The sequence below is a fragment of the Taudactylus pleione genome, unplaced genomic scaffold (genome assembly GCF_031769625.1).
Source record: "Taudactylus pleione unplaced genomic scaffold, aTauple2 ptg000041l, whole genome shotgun sequence".
NCBI classification, from domain to species: Eukaryota; Metazoa; Chordata; class Amphibia; order Anura; family Myobatrachidae; genus Taudactylus; species Taudactylus pleione.
The window spans coordinates 30,374,977-30,390,332 of record NW_028284443.1 but is presented as its reverse complement, the minus strand read 5'-3'; the positions used below and the strand labels follow the sequence as shown (position 1 = coordinate 30,390,332).

Here is a 15,356-nt window from a genome sequence, read left to right as displayed (position 1 = left end):
TTGACAGCACGCCCCCTTTGGTGGGCGTGCCGGGGGCGTGCCTCCCTGACGGGGGCGTTCCCACGGGAACGCCTCCCGTCAGAAGCCGGCCCACTGACATCACTAGTGATGTCAGTGGGAGTGATTTTGGCTCTGATAGAGCCAATATCACTCCGGAGCTTGCGGTTGAAAACCTCAACCGCAGGCTCCGGCTCGCAATTTCGATGGTCGCGATGGTCTCGTCCATCGCGGCCATCAAAAAGCACGCTCGTATAGCCTGTGGGTGGTGACCCACAGCTATACGAGCGTCCAGGAGGACGCTCCATGAAAATGGAGCCCGGCCCTCATTCAGAGCGTGCGCTCTGCTCAGAGCGTACGGCTCTGAATGAGGGCCTTAATCAATAGACTGTACTGTAAGAAGTATAAATATAATAATGTTTTAATTATTTTTTTTTAGACTATGAAATACATACTTTAGTTCAAATGTAAGAAAGAACAAATGGAGTTTGAGTTTAAGTAAACCTTAACATACTAGATAATACAGTACCCAGTAGATCCCTAGTAAACATTTTCTCACTAACTAAATACTATATCCACCAAAATAACCATTAAATATTGTAGGGCATCATCAAACAATGTAAACAAAGAATACCCTTAAGGGAACAAAATAAAAAGAATTATAAAAGATAAATACAACTTCAACTCTTCAATAAAATATGTAAATTGTCTGATATGAAAACATTATATATATATATATATATATAAACTGAACATATCACACCAACATAGTTTACTGCATAATCCTTGTCCTGTATTTGATGGAGGAATAAAGATATGCTGGGTTTGTTAGATTTTGCACACACACAGAAAGCTTGACACATTTGACACATTTTAAAATAGGGTAGACAGTAGTGGGGTTCTAATTGGTTGTCTCTATGTATACAGGCATACATATAAAATGGCAAATAACATGTCTGCTGAACTACTAACTTGTTTTAAATTTACAATCATCTTCGTAAATTAATTTTAGTATGGGCTCGCATATTAGAGAAACTCGATGATTTGTCCCAATGCAGCTCTTGTGAAAATATAATTTTGGAGAATTTGTACAGTTGCTGTAACTGAGTGGCTCCCAAACTTTTTTGAATCACGACGCCCTAGAAAATCGGCATGTTTTTTACAGCACTCCTAGGCAAAATTTTCTTATTGAGATATTCAGAAAAAAAAAATTAAATTAAGTAAATTGTGCTTACCTGTCACCCTTAGGTACATTTGTGATGGTGGACAGGGATTTACTTCTGTTTGTCCACATATTTTATGTTTGACAGCCACCACCTCTGGTTTAGCACATCACATTGACAGTAAATGATTTGATTTGGTCCTGGACCACTAGCCCATGGCACCACTGAAAGTGCCCCACGGTACCCAGTTTGTGAGCCACTGCTGCAGCTTATTATTCTTCAGTACAAAACAAACTGTTTTATTCATTTGGGCAATGGCTTAAATGATAATGTTGCATGGTGGTAACAAATCAGTAATGTTGCATGTGTTCCTTGCTGCCAACCATAAGGAAATCATTTCTCTTGACTATCTGAAATTGTCTTTTTGTAATCAGACTAATGAAACATATTTATAAAGCTAAATACATTAGTTTTTAAAAATGTTGGCCAGTGATGTTCTCTTGTTGCTATTCCAAAGGGATATGTATTTGTTATTATAAAATACTTGTTTCCTTTCTTAGTGTTCAGCAACCTGCGGAGCAGGAGTCCAGTACAGACAGGTGTATTGTAGAATGAAAGGACAGGGACGAATTGAGGAGACATTTTGCAATCCTACAACTCGCCCAAACACCCGGGCGCATTGCACATTACCTGACTGCATCCGGTATTATTGGTTTGCGGATGTATTTCCTGCTGTGAGTATCTTTAATATTTCATCAAAAAAATTATTCTCAGCATTGTTATTTGCTTCTCAAAATTTGTATGACCATTCAGGCAATTTGAATTTCATGGTCTGTATTTAAAAAAAGAGACTAAAAACTAAATTCAAGCTGTTTGAGTATGATCATTCTATAGATTTATAGCACCTACAGTATGTGAGAAATATTTTTAACCACACTGACTACCCATGAATGACCTTGTCTGTATTTCAGGATGGTTGTAATGGTCATGGCTCACAGTATTTCCTATCTTTTCTGTACATTTTATTGAAATCTTCACATATAATTTTGCTTATGTGAGAGATCTTTACAATGTAATATGTGAATCTAGCACAAATATATTTTGTGCAAACTGCAAAAAAATGTCCTTATAATATAGTGTACTTAAGTGTTCCACAGATTGCAGACAAGAGGAGACCTGGAGGAAGATAAAATGCATGGATATCGCTGGCCAAGCTGTGAATGAATCTTACTGTGATCCTGCTGCTAGGCCACATGCAAGCAGGCAATGCAGCAATCCTGCTTGCAAGTACATTGTCATCACTGAAGATGCATCCCAGGTAAATAATAGTTAAAATCTAATATCTGTGGTGATGGGTACCACACAATTAAGCAATAGTGATGCTGAGTGTCATATATAGATGTGTCACAATTGTGTTTGAGAAATATTGTTGAATATACAGTAGTGGCTCGCAGGTCTTCCATCAGAAAATAAGGGGCCTGGAACAGACAAAATAGGCAGCCCCCCCCACAACCCCAGACACTTATCTTAGTTACCTCACTCTTTCTTCTTTTCTGGCTGCTCCTCAGTCCTCCTACACATGCCATGGCGCCTCTCTCAGCGGCGACTTGTGTAGTCCTGATGTCATGGTGCGCCGGTTAACAAGAAAAACCTTATTGCAAGGGGCCGGTCGCAATGTAGGTGAGAGGCGGAGTGGGAGGGAGGCTCTGGGCGGCTGGGTGAGAAGTGACTCACGAGTCACTTCTATTGTGTGGCAGTGAGGGGGGGTGGTAGTGGGCACCACGCTGGTAGGAATGGGCTCTACACTGGGCCTGTCACTTACTTTCAAGGGGACAGTAATAGCGTGTGGCCTGGCTGCCCGGTCGTGGCGTTGGTAGGAGGCGTTGCGGGAGGAAATCCCTAGACTGGGCCAGACAGTCACTCACTGCTGTTGTGCGGTGGCAGCTGAGGGGAGATAGGAGCGGATGGACCCCTCGAGTGTCTGGACGCGGGACTCCTGTCCCGGCAGTTCCCCCCTCATTGTGGTTCTGTTGGCTAGGTCACTGTTAACTTAATACACATGTGACGTTTAGTGACAGAGGACCTGATTCAGAGGTGGTCGCTAATTCAGTCACAACTGCATATTTTTCAACAGCATTACTGCACCTTTATGCTAATGCCGCAGCCAGTCTTACAGAGATGCCCCTTGTCTGTGGTGCTAATCCAGCGCTTTCAGGGTCTCATTTAGTAATGAATTTTATCACCAAAACGAGTGATAAATGTCACTGTGTATGATAAATAGTGCTCCAGCCAATAAGCTCCCAACTGTCAACTGCTAGAAAAATGACAGTTGGGAGCTGATTGGTTGGATCACTATTTATCATACACAGTGACATTTATCACTTGTTTTGGAGATAAAACTTGTTACTAAATGGGGGCCTTGGTATTAAAAAGCACCATTGATCGCAGATCAGTTACACTATTGAACATTGCACCAGCCCTATGGAGACGCAGAATGGTGTTCTGAACATGGCAACAAAAATGAGTGTGCACAGAGTTGGAGTTGTGGTTGAGGCACACAGAAGATACACAGTCTCAGAAATGTGTTGAAAATGTAGTGGGTGTTTCTGGGCGGTGACAGGGAGTTGGTTAGTGTACTCACATAGATTGTCCGTCTTCTGGGCGTGTTATGGGAATGTCGTGGGCATATCGATGTTAGTGGCTGTGTACACAGACACTCAACTACCTCACATAGGATGCCATAAATAGGGCTGGTCCAAGGTTTAAAAATGCACCAATTGGTATTTAATTGTATACGGAGGCTGACAGTGGGCGTCTCAGTCCTTGAAGATTCGGAAGCACAAATGTATACCAGGGAAGGGCTTTGTAGCAGAATTAGCATATAGTTGCAGGCGGATGACCACCAAGAGATGCAGACCTGGATGCAGCTGCATCCAACTCAGAATCAGACCATTTATATCATGAGATTAGAATATCTGGACCAGTGTGAAATGCAACCCCCCAGTATGTAATACAGCATATAACCAATAACTTGAGCAGAAATGCTGTATGACCATGTCATGTGCTGCTACTGCAATTGTCTTTCAAATAGACATTTTCTTGCATTGCGTATAAGAGGTGTTTAAACCATTTGGACAGTCTTGTTAAATTACCAAACACTTTACTTTGCTTGGGATTATCTATCTTGATGTAGCCGTGAACATCATAACCTAGCTACACAAATACATTTGTCCTACACTTATTGAGTTCTTCATTTAATTATTTTAAACATTTTTTATTGAAGCAAATAACACTACACATCAAAATAATACAAAATAAATTTCAATTTCAAAAAGACAATATATGGTATCTTAACATCTACAATTATCCCAGGACATTTTCATGTTTACGTACATAACTGTGTCCATTTTGTCCAACATTTAATCCTATACAAATTAAAACTTAGACACCAATAATAGACAGAAAACAAATAAAGTAAATAAGAAAAAAAAAAAATGTCCGGCACTCACCCACCAGGCAGCGTAATAGGAGGATCACCCAGGAGGACTCTAGTTTCGTACCATTGGGTCAAACACATACTGTGATAAATTTGGGTTTGTGTTAAAATTGGCAGACACATAATAAAACTTTCCCAGGTATCGAAAAAAAAGCGACCCTTCTCTCCTTTTCAAGCACTGACTCAGTTCTTCATTTAATTAAGATTGATCTGTTCTCTAATTATAAACAATTTGATTTGCTGATATAGCCTTGCCCTGGCACTCATAGTTTTGGTAAATGTAATAGCTGTAAATATGTGATGGCAAACATGCGCACATCCCACACATGATGATTCCCATATTGGGGACAGTTTTCATGTGTTGTGTCATTTTCTTATTTGTTTCTAACTTTGTCCATGCTCTAAGTATAGGTTAATCTGACCAAGTCAAATGTATGCCAAGGTGCCCTACATAGCTCTGTATCTGACGAACGCCACTGTTCCTAAACACTTTGCAGCCTACAAATACCCCTCCTGGGTCTATACCTATTAACTATATCCATTGCTACATAATTATAATATTCTTCTGACTCACAAAAAAATATCAGTTTTTAAACATAATAATCAACATTATAGCTTAATATGTTATTATGTTAAGTATACAAGTGGCGAAACCTTTGTATAATAGTTTTTTGTATTATTTAGTGGTTTTGTAATCATACAATCTTTGAATTTGTTTATCTGTGTGTCTTAATGATCTATGTATACTGTTATTTCAGTTGATAATGATTATGTTCTCATGCAAAGTGCTTACTGTAACTGATTGAACATTGGTAACTGATTACTTACTGACACATTTCCTTCTCTGTATAATGAGGCATGTTGTGGGATTCATCATTAGTTTTCTGGTGGGCTGTACCTTTTGGATTTCTAATGTTTTGTAATTTGAGTGTCTCTGCATGGACTTTGTTCCCAAACCATCAATGGTGTCATTGTCAGCACTGCTGAGTTGTCTCTTCCATCAGAGGACTCTGATGGCTAACATTTTATAGAGGAGAAGCCGTGAGCCCTGGAAGTGACACTGTTAATTCTCTCTGGTGTCCATGTTCTACAACTATGCGCAAAAATCTGAAAATGCCAGTGGCCAAAGCAAACTTTCCAGTGTAGAATTTAAAAACTGCTAGTCTAGAATTGGAAGGCTAAGTATAATAATGAGGATTCATTGAATATTTTTTACATGCCAAGGAGCTTCTAAATGAAAACAAATTGACAGAATCTCCTTGACCATTTCAGTAAAGTTTACGCCTACACTTCTCATTCAATTAAATTATGTGCCACAATGTCAGAATTGTTACACTACTTTTATAATTCTATATTAGTCAAACTCTTTTCAGAATCTTTAATAACCCGATACTATACAAAACAGTAGTTTTCTTTATTTTGTTATGTTGTTTTCAGTGTTCCAGAAGCTGTTGGTTTGGTTACAAACAAAAAGTAACATATTGCAGAAGAGTCCTATGGAAGAACAATCACTATATAAATGGCTTACGCACAGTCAGCTATAAAAGCTGTCCTGTAAGGCAACATTTGTTTGATCGCAAATGTAATGGGGAGAGCTGTGCCCAAACACTTTATTGGAAAGTTGGAAAGTGGAGCAAGGTTTGTTATGTAAAGCCTAGGTATAAATGACAGTTTTCTTTTGTGTAACATGTTTCTTCTGCATTTTTTTTATCTATCGCAAAAATATAATATTGTAAAGTTGCACATCTGCCCTGACCCTACTAAAGATCAGTGACTAGATCAGACTGGCATGCCTCCAAATATCATTCAGATAAATTCAAAACTGTTTCTCTGATGCATAGAAAGATAACTGCCACGTCAGCAGATCTAGCTTCTAGCTATGTATACTATGCAACACTGTCTTTACTCTTGTTTTGTGAGCTCTCTGAAATAAATGTTGCTGGTGTAAATAATGTAATGATATAGAAATGTGTGTGCGTAACTAAGGAGCTGCTGTACTAATACTTGAGAGAAATAACGTACCAACCAATCAGCTTCTAACTGTCATTTCTCAAACACAGCCTGTAAAATGACAGCGGGCTCAGCATGCGGCGGTATTGAATAGAAGCGTATGATGGTGTGGGAGCATTAGTGAATATTAATTCATCCCGTCTCATTGAAAGCTGTGCGTGCGTACGAATATTTTTTAAAAAAAGTACAGGACTCACACACATAGTGTACTGTAATGATTTAAAACTTTATTATACATTCTTCTACAGCTCTAATTCCAAGATGAAATGCTGTACTATAGAGTACCAAATCACAGCTTCTGTCAGTCCATCATCAGGCGGTGATACAGAAAATGCAATGAATATTGGACGCCTGTGCTGTGTAGTTTAGGAAAAGCGATACCTGGTGGACAAAAAGTTGTATTACATGCTATGACTTTTTCCAGCGCCACGCTACGTTCCGTTACGACACATACTGAAAGGCGCGACTCAAGGCGTACTGTATGGCGCGAGATGCATGGTGCGCTACATGGTGTATGGAGCAACAAACTAGCTGGGCACATGTAGGAGCTGATTGGTTGGTACTTTCTCTCTCCACTTTATCTCTCCAAAGCTTAGTACATCTATCCCTAAGAGTGGAACATAGAGTTAATGTTGTTTCTGGTCCCTGAACATCTGCTTCCATTCTTTAAACAGTGTTCTTCAACATGTGGTGTTGGAAACATGGAGAGAAAAGTAGCATGCATGACAGAAGAGAGTATTTCAAGTAACCTTTGCCCTTCACATGTGAAACCCCGGGCTAGGAAGTCATGTTTGTCAAAACATTGTAAGTAGTTATCATTAAGATTGCGTAAAACTTACCCAACCCAGTTTTATGATGATGTTTTCATTTGTAAATTCTGTAGTACAGATGGCCTGCAAGTTAAATTACATACTTAGCAAAGATATACAGTACAGTATATCAATACTTGGAAGTGACTTAAGGTATGAAGAAACATTCTATACAGAGATGGCAGCTATTGAATTTGCAATGTTGTCAATAATTTGCAACATTTAAATTATTCTTATGGTGCATACTACACACCTAGCGATCAGCCAACGATGCGATATTGCTGGCTGATCGTCCTGCATCCTCCCTAGTGTGCTGGATCAATATCGATCATCCAGCACACCACCAACTCACCAACGACTATAGCGACCCACGATCAATGATCGCAGGTCCCTATAGTAACCTGCTCAATATCAAGCAAGTTGGCCTGCATGCACGGCTGATGGTATCGTCCATACGTGGCCACGCATCGCTAGTCATTGGTGAGTTAGTAGGGACCAAAAAATGAACGATTTGAACGAGAACGATATGAACAATATAATTATCGTTCAAATCGTTCAAATTATCGCTATGTGTGTATACACCATTAGGTTTTGATTTCAATAACAGATTTAAGAACTCAATTAATGCCCTCTGTTCAACAGGTTTATTAGCCCGTGATACATGTTCCCTCAGGAATATCTTACATTAAAACTGTATTTTAGGTTGTTAAATTCAAAATAACAGTAACCATTATAAGTAAAGAAAAAAATGTAAATAAAATATGGAGACATTGAATGCTGGATTTCGTTTGGGATTTAGCTGTACACTAATAGGTTTTACCAAAATTTTGGTTTATTAGAATGTCAATGTAATCCAAATTCTAAGGAGCTCATTAGAGTAGAAAATATGGGAATTATATTTAGTAAAATGCATGTTTCCATACTGCACTTGCATTCCTAATATACATGTGCATATGTCTATTAGCTTTTAAGTTTTAATTAGGACTGCACTTCTTTTACGTCCGGAGAGGCGGAATAGCAGGGGTGGGCAAGTGTAGGCAAAATACAGTGTCAGTGTGTTCACAAAATTGTGATACAATTATACCAGGGCACATCCACAGGGATTCCTTTTTAGGAGCTTATCTCTTGTTGTAGCTAGATCCATAATACAGAGTGATGATGATGATGCTTTGTAATGGGATTAAGTATTCACCTAATTCTTATAATATATTTGGTTAATCCCAAATTGAAGCATATCAGGGGGCATGTGTTTGCAGAGGTAAGGGAGAATGTGATAAACATTTTCAGACCCAAGGGTATACACTTACAGTACATTATAGAGAAATTCCTGAAAACCCCTTTTCTACAAAATCGCGTTCCCATGGTTACACATTTACAAATGTAATGGGTGTGCTCATGTATATACTTTTTCCTAGGCAGTCAGTAGAGCTGTGTTTAAGATTAAGAATACTATAAATTAATTAGTGAATAGTGTGCAATTAGGCTGCTCTGATTCTTCCAGGTACAGGTATGCGTAATGTTCTCTCACAGACAAAATATTGCATTATTCTATTCTCATTCATAGGTGACTATAAGAGCTGCAAAGAATTACAGCTGCTAAATAACACTCAAACAGATGCTGAATATTCAATGAAAATTAACAACATGCAAGTGAAGGTATTTAAATAGTAAAACTATATTAATGCTTAATCACATTTATGTTATTTTTGCCTTATAGTAATGTTTATTTTCTGCAGATTTACTGTTCGGGAATGGAGTCAGATAGCCCAAAAGAATATATAACATTGGTTAAAGGTGAAGCAGACAACTTTTCAGAAGTATTTGGATATAGGTATCGTAATATATAATGGAATGAGAGAATATTTTTCTTTTTTATACTGTATTTTATTAGTAATATCCAATTATTTTAATGATCCTTTAACTTCATAGGGTTTTTTACTAAGATTTGGAATAAATATAAAAAAGTGGAGTAAAATCACTTTTGATATTGAGGGTATAACTATATACAGGAAAGAATTAAGAATAATTAGAAGAGAACTCAATGTAACACAAAATAAACAAAGAGGTAGTGGTAGTCTGTCTTAGTTTAATTTTAAAAATTATAGCCTTTCTGTATATCACCAAGGGATTTTGTGGTAAATCGGGCTTAGAATTGGGTCCTTTATTTCGATTTTCTAATGTTTAAGGGGCATTACTGGAGGCTCTGCTTAAGGGGCATTACTGGGGGCTCTGTATAAAAGGGCATTACTGGGGGCTCTGCATAAGGGGCATTACTGGAGGCTCTGCATAAAGGGGCATTACTGGGGTCTCTGCATAAGGGGCATTACTGGGGGCTCCACATAAAGCAGCACTACTAAGAGCATTACTGGGGGCTCTGCATAAGGGGCATTACTGGGGGCTCTGCATAAAGGGGCACTACTAAGGGCATTACTGGGGCTCTGTATAAAGGGGCATTACTGGGGGCTCTGCTTAAGGGGCATCACTGGGGGCTCTGCATAAAGAGGCATTACTGGGGGCTCTGCATAAAGAGGCATTACTGGGGGCACTGCATAAGGGGCATTACTGGAGGCTCTGCATAAAGGGGCATTACTGGGGGCTCTGCTTAAGGGGCATTACAGGGGTCTCTGCATAAAGAGGCATTACTGGGGGCACTTCATAAGGGGCATTATTGGAGGCTCTTCATAAAGGGGCATTACTGGGGGCTCTGTATAAGGGGCATTACTGGGGGTTCCACATAAAGCAGCACTACTAAGAGCATTACTGGGAGCTCTGCATAAGGGGCATTACTGGGGGCTCTGCATAAAGGGGCACTACTAAGGGCATTACTGGGGCTCTGCATAAAAGGGCATTACTGGAGGCTCTGCTTAAGGGGCATCACTGGGGGCTCTGCATAAAGAGGCATTACTGGGGGCTCTGCATAAAGAGGCATTACTGGGGGCACTACATAAGGGGCATTACTGGAGGCTCTGCATAAAGGGGCATTACTGGAGGCTCTGCTTAAGGGGCATTACAGGGGGCTCTGCATAAAGAGGCATTACTGGGGGCACTTCATAAGGGGCATTACTGGAGGCTCTTCATAAAGGGGCATTACTGGGGGCTCTGTATAAGGGGCATTACTGGAGGCTCCGCATAAAGGGGCATTACTGGGTGCTCTGCATAAAGGGGCATTACTGTGGGCTTTGCATAAGGGGCATTACAGGGGGCACAACATAAGGGGCATTACTGGGGGCTCTGCATAAGGGGCACTACTAAGGGCACAACATAAGGGGCATTAATGGGGCACTGCATACTGGGCACTACTAGGGCACTGCATAAGGGGCATTGCATAATGGGAACAAATTCAGGAGGCATATCAAAAGGGGCTGTAATACAGGGTAGAGTTACATAAGGGGAACTATTACAGGGGGTACTGCATTGGTTTTTATTAATAATAAACCTTTCAAACTTGCATATAAGACTTTTTTTTTTGTTGCTGCCCACACACGTAGACCTTGAATTTTCAGCCCGGTTGGTATTTTGAGTTTGACATGCCTGATCTACAAGCTGCTATAAGTACTACAGACACTTCTTGCATCATCTCCAGCTTACCCCTGCTGTATTCGTAATGCTTCAGACACTGCATTTAGTACACCTACCTGTGCTTAGTATGTACCCTGGGTTTCACTATATGCATTGTAGCTTTGATCCTTATGTGTAAAGACTTAATCAAGGCCTAAAGCATTGTATACTTAACAGAAAAGAAATAAGCCTGCGTTCGGTTTTACCCATATCATACATGGTACCAGCAGCGTGGCAATATTAATGCCATTAATGTATACAAAACAGAAAAACTTTTGTTATCAGTGCTAACAATAATATACTGCAAATCTATGTGTGTGCAGCAAATAAAACCAAGGGGATTTTGTCATGATTTGATCAAAGCATTTAAGCCTGCAGCCCAGCGGCAAGGGACCCCTTCTTTTTCTGCAGGTCCCTACTCTAGCATATATGCCCAGCACACCATTACATTGCAGTTAAATGTACTCACCTCCCAGATACAGAGGGACACATCTATACAGGGGATGGCTGTGAGCCACACCCAACAAGGCCTTTTATAGCCCTAAATGAAAGCTGCCATGATAGCACAAGGCAAAGCATTGTATACTTTCCTTCCAACAATGTTGGCTCCAAGTATCCCAATCTGAGTCTACAAAACCCTAGTGCTGTGACAATACCCTTTGAAAAATATGCTATAAGTACAATAGCTCTTTCTTGGTATAAGATGTGAATAAAGAATATTAACCTTAAATCTAGTAGGTTGACCACTTGATGTTAAAATGAAGATATTGACATCAACTTTAAATAAAAAAAATTACTTGAAATTACGTTATTGGAGCTATGTTCAATAGCAATTCCAAGTAATTTTACTTTTGTGTGATAAGAGCTTCCCAGCCTCCCATGAAAATGTTTGCGTATTGCTGTACCCTGTTTTTGAAGGTAAAAAATGTTTTTTGAAGGCAAAAACGATTGTTCCAAAATAAATCAATTAAGAATCGATATAAATGTATAGAATTAGGGATTTGCTTTTCCCTTCTAAAAAAACAGGGTCCATTGATTGATTGCTAATAGTGGCAATCAAATATAAGCCAAATAAAATTGTCTGAACATTTAATCTCTTTTGAATCAAAGTTGATTGATTAAAGTCTGTAAATTTTTAACACATGGCTGTACGTTATAAGCAATATAATGATATAGGTTGGCACTAAAGTATTTTAACCCAAAAATAATGGGTCTCCCATTGGGTTTATTCAAAGTTTTATACATATAGGTATGTTATAATACATGAAAAATGAAGGGATGTTATGTAGATAATAAGTGATGTTACACAAATCATGGGCTACATGAATTAAAGGATACAGTTCAATATTATAATTGTCAGTCTTGACTAGGATCCTTTATGCTAAATAATCTTTGTGATCATGCACAACTATCCGTCCTCGTTATATTCACGTTTATTTCATGTTGAGGTGTTTCAGAGTGTGTACAGATTCCTGCTTAGTTAAAGTCTGCTTTCTCCTAAATGTATTGGGGTCAAGGGTTTAATGCCCTTTTGATGAATTTGCCAATGAAGAGAAAGGTTCATCCCTTAAGTCCTGACTCAAGTCCTTTCATTTCATGAGTTCACAGAGAGCAGTATGATTTTGTATCACTCTAGACCAGTGATGAGCAACCTGATATTTTTCATGCCCTCTTATTATACCAGAAGTCATACTATAACCCAAAATGACCTCTGTATCAGTCAGAGTTTAGGAATCAAATCTTTCACAAAGATGAGGAGGGAAATCATGTAGTGTAATCTAGCTTCCTCACCCTGTAGTCACAGAATGCAGAAGCATAATCTTTCTACTCCAATGAGCTCACCTGTTTCCCCAGCACTGACTTATAAAATAGTAGCCAGCGAAGGGGCATGAACCTAGAAAGTGTTTGGGGCTACAGGCAAAAACTTGCCAGGATGATGACAGCACTTGGGCTGCCTGTTGCCTATCTGTGATCTAGTGATATTGTTCCTTGCTGAAAGTGATCTGGCTGCAGTATTAAATGTCATACTGCTCACACATGGAAAATATTTAATTTTGTCTTGTGAAATAAAAAATGAACTTAAGGGGTGTAGAATATGTTAATATGTTCTGGTAGCATTCCAGGTTAGAGCGTGCTCAAAAAGCTTTTTACCCTTGCAAAATGACTTGATATTTTGATATTCTTAGAGGTACTGCAGTCATTGAATCTTACTTTCCATGTTTTACTAATCTTAAAAATATCTTCCAACTATTTTGGTAACATGTCTTTTTTGTTTTACAGAAATGGTAATAGAGCAATGGAATGGTCTCCAAGCAGAACCATAAAAAAAGCATGCTTGGGACAAAGTTATTGCTATTGATAACACTTAGATAATAATAGAAAATGTTAATAAACACGCACATACATGCACACTCATGCACACACACTCAAAGTGTAGACTACATAGACTATTAGGTCCTACTCTGCAGTCAGGTTTTGCAGTCTTTCTGTGTATATATCATAATAGGAAGGGGCTGCAATATACAAAAAGAAAAAATAGCTTTGTTCATAGTTACCATATAGTTACATGGTGTAACCTTCCTTATATTTTTGGCCAGTATAATTGTAGGACCAGTTATTAAGAAGAAAGGGGGCATATATGTTAAAAAGCTTAACTTACATGTTTAACTGTAAGTGTTCTTTCTTCGAATATTGTGCTTTGTAAAATTAAAACGGTTATTCAACTGTATGCAATAGAGTGCAACTGGTATAATTATAGCAGCTCATGTGACTGCTTTGTTGACCCACCAAATACATTCCCAATAAATACATTCACAGTCTGGTGACTTAACTATTTTATCAATAAATAAATAAACATTGTAAGCATAAACACATATAACATTGTCTTTGAAATGTCTAAAATGGATTTTAAACAATGTATCCTCAAAGTGACAAAATTATTCATAACTAGCGACCCACCCCAGGTTCCCATGGGAGCAAATTTGAATTTACGGCGATAGCCTTTTTTAACCAAGGTCTTATAAGATTTCCTTGTAGATGACATTAGTCGTGTTTCCCCCTGATGTCAACATGAAAAGATTTAGTTTTGACATGACACGCAAAAGGGCCACATAACATTGTCCATGAGCAAAACAGTCTCCACTTAGATCAACCCCAGCCATGTTAAGTGTCTGTCCCTGTGCTTTATTTATTGTCATGCCAAAGCAGGATCTTACCGGGAACTGGACTCATTTGAAATCTAAGAATTTTCGCATAAATTAAATATTAACAGTAAAAAAAGGGAAAAACTTACATTTTTGCATTAGTAAATCGGGCTTACCTCAATTTTTTCTGGAGAAACTGAATAATACCTATCAATCTCTACATGGTATAAAATAAAGTCCATCATTGGGATATATCTAACTGTTTAGGCAGCATAAGCCAAGACAGACATTCATTTTTTTATTGACTTGCTTCACTGGAATCGTCACTGCTTGGCTCCCTTTTAGCTTACATTAATGTGTCAACCTTCCTCAACAATTGTTCTACAGAATAGTAAATACTGCATCAAAATCCATCCAGTGGTTAACAAGATTAGCCCGAACAAACAGACATACGCCTACCGGGGACTTTATTTTATACTATGTATAGATAAAAAACAAATTCATAATTAAACTGCCATATATATTTAAATAGCCTTTAACATAGAATATAATAAACGTTTTATTTAAAAAAAAAGGCTGTTGAATAAAATCATTGTTTTGCGCAATTTGTGTTGTTAAATGAGCTTCACAAAATGCTGCACTTAAAAGTTATTAAAACCATGTAGTGAAAACACAAAATTAGATTTGTCCTGGTTTTTTAAGTCTGGATTGAGTCACCAATTACAGGAATTTTTGGTGGACTCTTGTATCAGAATGCATTGAACCAAGGATATTGGTGCTATACTTGGACAGAAGATCCCACTGTAGTTTTCATATTCTCCATTCTGCCCATAGGAATACATCTGAGGTTTAAGAGAACATTCCCAAAAAACAAAAGCCCATCCCGAGCTGCATTCTGTGCTGCACTTGAACTAGGATTTACAGTGTCCAGATTATTGTGTGTCTTTGCTTCTGTATATTGCTTCTGTATATTGTAGCATATTGATTTGTATCAGAAGAAACTTCAACTGCTGAGTGGGATTTAGCCAGTTTTTCCAATTTAAGAGCTATTCATGACTACTTTTGCCTGCACTATAGTCTTTGATTTTCCTGCAATCATCCAGATATGGTCACATTGTTACATCTTGTTTTCCTAATTCAGCTGTAAGTGTTACAAGCAACTTGATGTATCTTCTTAGTG

General features: G+C 38.5%; 1 protein-coding gene across 1 annotated transcript in view; it reads left to right on the top strand.

The window, feature by feature from the left end:
- ADAMTS20 (ADAM metallopeptidase with thrombospondin type 1 motif 20) overlaps positions 1–15,356 on the top strand; it is a 339,290-nt gene that overhangs the window by 279,499 nt on the left and 44,435 nt on the right. Inside the window, exons 30-35 of the mRNA XM_088456448.1 lie at positions 1,721–1,894; positions 2,308–2,478; positions 6,094–6,294; positions 7,341–7,470; positions 9,040–9,131; positions 9,212–9,306. Of these exons, the coding sequence (XP_088312574.1) occupies positions 1,721–1,894; positions 2,308–2,478; positions 6,094–6,294; positions 7,341–7,470; positions 9,040–9,131; positions 9,212–9,306 (863 nt within the window). The remainder of the gene's footprint in view (positions 1–1,720; positions 1,895–2,307; positions 2,479–6,093; positions 6,295–7,340; positions 7,471–9,039; positions 9,132–9,211; positions 9,307–15,356) is intronic.